Source organism: Protobothrops mucrosquamatus, unplaced genomic scaffold (assembly GCF_001527695.2).
Source record: "Protobothrops mucrosquamatus isolate PMUCROS unplaced genomic scaffold, P.Mucros_1.0 scaffold157, whole genome shotgun sequence".
NCBI lineage: Eukaryota > Metazoa > Chordata > Lepidosauria > Squamata > Viperidae > Protobothrops > Protobothrops mucrosquamatus.
The window spans coordinates 13961-22309 of NW_015386521.1; the positions used below are offsets into that span (position 1 = coordinate 13961).

An 8349-nucleotide genomic window follows, 5' to 3' on the forward strand; every position below is an offset into this window, starting at 1 on the left:
ACGTGGCCAGGGGAGACTCGGATGCTGGTGAAGCTGTTTTGGTCACTTCTGCTGAGGTCAGCTCAACCTTCGTGGGAGAAACCTTGCTGAAGGTTGGCGTGGTTTGATTTTCAAGAGACGTGAAGCCAGTCTCCATAGTGGAATGCGGCCTCATCGGGATGGATCCGGTCACCTCAATAGTCGAGGTTCTCAGCTGAGCTGCCGTAGGAGACGTTGCCGAAGAGAGGGAAGGGCTGGTCCCCTCAGCTGCTGTTGATTCGACCCCGGCTGGAGGACTGGCAGACCGGAAGGAGACGGTGGTTTCCTCGGTAAGGGCAATGGAAGAGTGGTCAGTGGAAGGGGAAAAAGTTGGCGTAGAAACGGTGGTGTTTCGGGCAGAGCTCACCTCCGGTTTCGTTGTGGAAGAGCCAGAAGGCGGGGGTTGAGTTCTTCTCTCCTGCCGTGAGGTTCCTTTCGGCTGCATGGCAGAAGAGGGGGCGAGGGAGGGACTGGTTTGTTCCTGGGCGGAGGTTAGCTCAGTCATGCCAACAGCAGCGGTCGTGGTGACAATAGAGGCCACCGACTCTGCGGAGGACATGGTTTCTGGGACTGCAGTGCTTGAGTGTGCCGAATGGAGCGAAGAGGTGGTGCTTCCTTCAGTTGGGGTGGACTCTGCATGAATAGAACTCGTGCCGTGGGATGCAATGGTGGTCTCCGAGGGAGACGATGGCGGCAAGGTCTGAGCCGGAGAGGATACAGTCTGCATGGAAAGAGACATGGCCAGGGGAGACTCGGATGCTGGTGAAGCTGTTTTGGTCACTTCTGCTGAGGTCAGCTCAGCCTTCGTGGGAGAAACCTTGCTGAAGGTTGGCGTGGTTTGATTTTCAAGAGACGTGAAGCCAGTCTCCATAGTGGAATGCGGCCTCATCGGGATGGATCCGGTCACCTCAATAGTCGAGGTTCTCAGCTGAGCAGCCGTAGGAGATGTTGCCGAAGAGAGGGAAGGGCTGGTCCCCTCAGCTGCTGTTGATTCGACCCTGGCTGGAGGACTGTCAGACCGGAAGGAGACGGTGGTTTCCTCGGTAAGTGCAATGGAAGAGTGGTCAGTGGAAGGGGAAAAAGTTGACGTAGAAACGGTGGTGCCTCGGGCAGAGCTCACCTCCGGTTTCGCTGTGGAAGAGCCAGAAGGCGGGGGTTGAGTTGTTGTCTCCTGCCGTGAAGTTCCTTTCGGCTGCATGGCAGAAGAGGGGGCGAGGGAGGGACTGGTTTGTTCCTGGGCTGAGGTTAGCTCAGTCATGCCAACAGCAGCGGTCGTGGTGACAATAGAGGCTACCGACTCTGCGGAGGACATGGTTTCTGGGACTGCAGTGCTTGAGTGTGCTGAATGGAGCGAAGAGGTGGTGCTTCCTTCAGTTGGGGTGGACTCTGCATGAATAGAACTCGTGTCGTGGGATGCAATGGTGGTCTCCGAGGGAGATGATGGCGGCGAGGTCCGAGCCGGAGAGGATACAGTCTGCATGGAAAGAGACGNACGTGGCCAGGGGAGACTCGGATGCTGGTGAAGCTGTTTTGGTCACTTCTGCTGAGGTCAGCTCAACCTTCGTGGGAGAAACCTTGCTGAAGGTTGGCGTGGTTTGATTTTCAAGAGACGTGAAGCCAGTCTCCATAGTGGAATGCGGCCTCATCGGGATGGATCCGGTCACCTCAATAGTCGAGGTTCTCAGCTGAGCAGCCGTAGGAGATGTTGCCGAAGAGAGGGAAGTGCTGGTCCCCTCAGCTGCTGTTGATTCGACCCTGGCTGGAGGACTGTCAGACCGGAAGGAGACGGTGGTTTCCTCGGTAAGTGCAATGGAAGAGTGGTCAGTGGAAGGGGAAAAAGTTGACGTAGAAACGGTGGTGCCTCGGGCAGAGTTCACCTCCGGTTTCGTTGTGGAAGAGCCAGAAGGCGGGGGTTGAGTTGTTGTCTCCTGCCGTGAGGTTCCTTTCGGCTGCATGGCAGAAGAGGGGGCGAGGGAGGGACTGGTTTGTTCCTGGGCGGAGGTTAGCTCAGTCATGCCAATAGCAGCAGTCGTGGTGACAATAGAGGCCACCGACTCTGAGGAGGACATGGTTTCTGGGACTGCAGTGCTTGAGTGTGCCGAATGGAGCGAAGAGGTGGTGCTTCCTTCAGCTGGGGTGGATTCTGCATGAATAGAAGAACTCGTGCCGTGGGATGCAATGGTGGTCTCCGAGGGAGACGATGGCGGCGAGGTCCGAGCCGGAGAGGATACAGTCGGCATGGAAAGCGACGTGGCTATTGGAGACTCGGATGATGGGGAGCTTCCTTCTGGCTGCATGGCAGTAGAGTGGGCGAGGGATGGATTGGTTTGTCCCTGGGCAGAGGTTAAGCTTACTATAGTAGAGAGAAGTTTCCTTTTTCGGAATATCCTTTGTTGGTTTTTCTTTTCTAGTGCATGGCGTAGCTTGTTTAGTGTGTTCATTGGAGTAATAGTTCTTGTTTGATTTGAGTGTTGCTCTTTGTTGAATGTCAGTGAAGTTGTTTTCAGTGCTGTTCCATTTACATCTCTCCCCGATATTGCTAAGATACATTAGTTAAAAAAAGTTTAGTTAGCATTGGTTGATCATTCTTATTTTTTGCTATTTTTTAGTTATTTCAGCTAACTAGCCAATTGTATTGGGTGAATAAGTATCTAATATCTCAGGCTGCCACATAATGTATTATTTAGGCAGGTAATTTTCAACGTGTTTTGTAAAGATGATAATAATAATAATAATAATAATAATAATAATAATAATAATAATAATAATAATAATAATAATAATAATAATAGTAGTATACCATTTCGAACAAATGGCTGTCCAGTCTCTTCTTAAAATATTTTTCTCACTACAGCATTTTGAATTTTTAGACTGTTTCAATGAGCCATTGATTCCTTATCCATAATATTCAGTGTTATGTGTTTGAATGCTGTACAAAAGTTCCAGCATCTTGTTTTTAACCCTTGCGAAATAGTTTTACCTTTTGTATATAATCTTGCCTTAATAGCAATAGCATTTAGACTCATATACCACTGCACAGTGCTTTACATCCCTCTCTAAGCAGTTTACAAAGTCAGCATATTGCCCCCAACAATTTGGTTCCTGGGCGCTATCTAACAAAATGAAATTCAATGGTGAAAAAAGTAAAGTTCTACATTTAGGCAAGAAAAACCAAATGTACAGGTATAGTATAGGGGGTACCTTGCTCAATAATAGTAACTGTGAGAGGGATCTCGGAGTCCTAGTGGACAATCACTTAAATATGAGCCAGCAGTGTGCTGCAGCTGCCAAAAAAGCAAACTCAGTGCTGGGCTGCATTAACAGAGGGATAGAATCAAGATCTCATGAAGTATTAATACCACTTTACAATGCCTTGCTAAGGCCACACTTGGAATACTGCATCCAGTTTTGGTCACCACGATGTAAAAAAAATGCTGAGACTCTAGAAAGAGTACAGAGAAGAGCAACAAAGATGATTAGGGGACTGGAGACTAAAACATATAAGGAACGGCTGCTGGAATTGGGTATGTCTAGTTTAACGAAGAGAAGGACGAGGGGGGACATGATAGCAGTGTTCCAATATCTCAGGGGCTGCCACAAAGAAGAGGGAGTCAAGCTATTCTCCAAGGTGCCTGAAGGCAGGACAAGAAGCAACGGATGGAAACTGATCAAGGAGACAAGCAACTTAGAACTAAGGAGAAAATTCCTGACAGTTAGAACAATTAACCAATGGAACAACCTGCCTCCAGAAGGGTGAATGCTCCAACACTGGAAGTTTTTAAGAAGAGACTGGACAGCCATTTGTCCGAAATGGTGTAGGGCAGGGCTTTTCAACCAGTGGTACGGGTACCACCTGTGGTACATTGGCATCTGGCAGGTGGTATGTGACCATCCTAGAAAAGTGGTAGCGGGGGAGGGGAATGAGCTGGACTGGTGGCAGCACCGCACAAGTCTGAGCGAGAGATGGCTGGAGCTGCAGGGCTGTCAGGGCTCAGCGGAAGCGCCAGGATCAGTGCTTCTTTCCAGCTGATCGGCACTTCATCGGGGCTGTCAGGGCTCAGCGGAAGCGCCAGGATCAGCACCAGGCTCCACCTGGAGCTAGGCGCTGATCCTGGCACTTCTGCTGAGCCCTGAAGAAGCGCCGATCAGCTGGAATGTTGCAGCATCTCCAGGGTCTTGTGATTTACATTCAGATGCTTGGCAACTGATTCATATTTATGACAGTCACAGTGTCCCAGGGTCATGTGAAACGAGCAAAAGCTGCTGCAACCACCCAGCAGACGGGGGAATAAAAACCAAACACCCCCCACCCCACCCCCGCTGCCAATCCTCAACAGAAATGCTCACAACGATGAAAACCTCGGACAGGAGGAAGAGCGCCGCCGGGTGGGCAGGCAGGTGTCTTGCTCGGCTGTGGCTTGGGGGGCATTTTTTTCAGTGCCATTGTAACTTCAAACAGTCACTAAGCGAACTGTTGTAAGTCGAGGACTACCTGTACTTTATCACTTTTTTCCTTTTGGGGGGGTCATCAAGTTTTTGACACCTTGCTAGGTGACTGGTGGTACTCGGATGTTGCCTGGGAGTGAGTAGTGAGTTAGCCTGCAATGCTGCATTCTAACCACTGCGCCACCATGGCTCTTAAGGAAATGTGCATCAACCTCGTCAAGTTTCTTCTGCATTTCCCTAAGCCTCACCTAAATAACATTGATTTTATCAGAAAAAAATATTAATTTCCGCTGCATTATTTATCACAGGTTAATGCTCTTATCATCTCCCCGGACATAGAAAAATTCTTAAGGGAGAGGGTGTATTTTTTTCATCTCTTTCCAACTTTTTTGAGGTGCCATTCCTAGACTTTAAAAGACAGCTTATCCCTGTTGTTAGAATTAGAAAATTGTTTATTTGGCCCTCTAATCCAAACATCCACACCACAATTTCTTAAATTCAAAATTCTTCAGGGATTTGATAAGCCTGGAAGCATCTCAATAGATCCCAGCTTGTACCAGACATCTGAGGAATCTTCCACTCTTATGATGAAATCACAGCATCCATACTTGTCTGTGCCAAATAAGCTACAATTCTAGGTTTGTCTCTTCACTAGTTTCTTGTAATCTTATGTATGGCATAAAGGAAGATGGGAAGGCTGCATCCCCTCCCTCTTTCCCCCCCTCCTTCTGGCTCCTACACCCAATCATCTGGCAGCAAGGCCAGACAGGCAAGCACTGATTGGCTGTTTGGAACCAAAGGTAAAATATAAAATCTCTTAATAATGGCAGACAGTGAGAGAAGGACAAGCTGGCGACTTAGATGCCTGCTGGCAATGTAAGGCTGGCTGGAGGAGACCAACAGGTGAGCAACAATTGGCTGCTTTGGAACGGAGGCCGAAATCTGAAATATTTTAAAGGTATGGAGAGATTTTGATGCCGGCTTGAGAGATACGGCTGGCTGGAGAGCATTGGTAGTTGACAGGTGAGCCCTCTTTCTCCCTGGAGGGAGGTGGCCTTTTCGAGGATGGGGAGCATGAGTGCAATTTTCCTTGCAATCCACATCTCCATTTCTTTTCTTCCCCTTGACAAAGTAGCAGGCAGTTCTACGAGTCAGCTGAGGAGGAGCAGTGATTTCCAATGCTCCCTGCCAGCTTCCCACAAGCAACATCAATGGGGAAGCCGGCAGGAAGTCAATCCAGCTCCCACTGTTTTATTTGCTGACCATGGTTATTCTGTTTCTCTGTTTAGGTAAGGAAATATCTCTGAAAGGATATCACAGGGTCACAGATTGTCTAATAATATATCATTGCTCAGACCAATATTTTTCTTTCCTTATTCAAAATATTTTGAAAGGCATTCACAGTTACTACTTAAATATCTTATTCTGATTTTGCTCCTGGACATGCAGTGCAATGCAAAATAATTGTATGTGGTTTGCCTGAACATGAGATTATTTATAGATAATCCTTGACTTTCAACCATAATTTGGACCAGAAATTCCGTTGCTAAATGATGTGGTCATTTTTGCCACAGTCATTAAATGAACCACATGGTCATTAAGTGAATCAGCTTTCCCCACTGATTTGGTTTGTCAAAAGCCATCTGGGAAGTTTACAAATGGTGATCATATGAGCCAGGATGCTGCAGCTATCGTAAATACATGCTGGTTGTCAAGAGCTCAAATTGCGATCATGTGAATGCATGTATGCTGAGAGTTGTGAGAACCTGTTATAAGTCACTTTTTTCAGTGCCATCATAACTTTGAACAGTCACTAAATGAATAGTCATAAGTCAAGGACTATCTGTATTTAGCAATGTTGCATGAAAGATTAATTGTAAGATTTAAACTTTTTAAAATGATAATACTATTGGTATAATACAGAAAGTGTACAGAATCAGCATATGAATGAGCATAGGTGAAATTGTTACAAATCAGATGCTCAGACTGACTCACATAACCTGAATACATGATAAATGATAAAGAGCCGTAGTGGCGCAGTGGTTAGAATGCAGTATTGCAGGCTAACTCTGCCCACAGCCAGTTCGATCCTGACCGGCTCAAAGTTGACTCAGCCTTCCATTCTTCCGAGGTCATTAAAATGAGGACCCAGATTGTTGGGGGCAACATGCTAGCTCTGTAGACTGCTTAGAGAGGGCTGTAAAGCACTATGAAGCGGTATATAAGCCTAAGTGCTATTGCTAGTACTACTGATATAAATTCTAAAAACATAATGATATTTAATATAAAAACCACATCAAATATGAAATGGTAAATAATGCACTAAACTCTGTCAAAAGGAGCAACACATTATTGATCAATTTCTATCCTAATATTATAAAACACTATGTTTACTTTACTCTCATTTGATTATAAACTAAAAATCGCAATGAAAATATGAAGGTAGAGTTACTGATTTCTAACGCAGCAAAGAAATTGTAAGAGGGTGCAGAGATTATGTCAGCTCAGTTCCTCAATTATCTTGCTACTTCTCCAAATTTCCCCAATAAAAATGCAAACAGAAATACGTATTGCATACAGTAAAGGCAGAATAGAGAATAAATGTACAATACCAGTTCTCCCTAACCTTGGTGTCTTCCCAGTGTGTGGACTTTAACTCCCAGAGCTGTGGACTTCAACTCCCAGAATTCTCAGCAATAAGAATGTACTTGCTGGGTACCCTGGCTCAAATTGTGAAGAGTTGTGATTGAGTGGGTGGTGCAATGGCTCAGAGGTTAAGACACTGGGCTTCTCAGCTAGAAAGCCATGCTGCACAATGGGGTGAGCCCCCATTACTCACCCCACCTCCTGCCAACCTAGGTAGCAGTTTGAAATCATGTAAATCAGTGTTTCTCAACCTTGACAATTTTAAGGCATGTGGACTTCAACTCCCAGAATTCCACAGCCAGCAATGCTGGCTGTGGAATTCTGGGAGTTGAAGTCCACATGCCTTAAAATTGTCAAGGTTGAGAAACACTGATGTAAATGCGAGTAGATAAATAGGTATCGCTTCGGTGGGAAGGCTTCTGAGTTCTGTACTCTCACGCTGGCCTGATGGTGATGGAAGCGTCTCTCTCAGACAACAAGGCTCCCTCAGCTGAGAATCGGAGATGAGTCGGTCACGGCTGGACAGGGGAAACCTTTAAACCTGTGACTGAGTCCCATCTAACTAATCTGAAGCACACAGGCCTTTTCCTTCTCTCCCACCCCGTCACAATGGCAAATAATCTATTCCTGGTCAGTAAAGAAAACTCTTCACTGCCATTATCTGAAAGATAATAGGAGGAAGAATGTGGCTTTTCTGACAAAAACTGCCTCTTTATCCTTCTCTGCATCCTTGTCAACTATTGTCTCCAACACACCAAACATGTTAGATGTTTTTATTGCTTAACTACCAGAACAGTTTGGCAGATCACAAACTTAAACCAGTTTGTAATTACACCTGATGATTAATTTCTGTACTGTTTGGTCCAGTGTGTTATATGGAAAAGTATGTGAAACACACATCACGAGGCCAATTTAACCAATTTAACCTCAGACTTAGTATGTTGCCTCTAAGGCTGGTAGAAGTGAGAAATATATTTAATACGAAGTGGGTACAAGAGGCATTTCATAGGAGGATTCAGAAAGCGAAGAGGACAATCACAACTGTGTACTTAAAGCCCCACCCCTTTGGTAGGCTTAAATTGTATAGTTGCAGATGCCATCTTGATTTAAAAAAAAAACAAAAAACCTCAGCGGATGCCTTGGGATGCAACCTCACGGTTTTAAACAAAGAAACCAAATCTGAAAGTTATCTGGGCCAAGCCTCAAAATCACAGGTCCGAATGTTGACAAAACACATCA

General features: G+C 45.9%; 1 protein-coding gene across 1 annotated transcript in view; it reads right to left on the reverse strand.

The window, feature by feature from the left end:
• LOC107285277 (flocculation protein FLO11-like) overlaps positions 1-2274 on the reverse strand; it is a 10918-nt gene extending 8644 nt beyond the window's left edge. The window contains exons 1-2 of the mRNA XM_015813452.1: positions 1896-2274; positions 83-739 (exon numbers count right to left, since the gene is read on the reverse strand). Of these exons, the coding sequence (XP_015668938.1) occupies positions 83-739; positions 1896-2258 (1020 nt within the window). The 5' untranslated portion in view covers positions 2259-2274. The remainder of the gene's footprint in view (positions 1-82; positions 740-1895) is intronic.
• Between the last annotated feature and the right edge of the window lie 6075 nt (positions 2275-8349).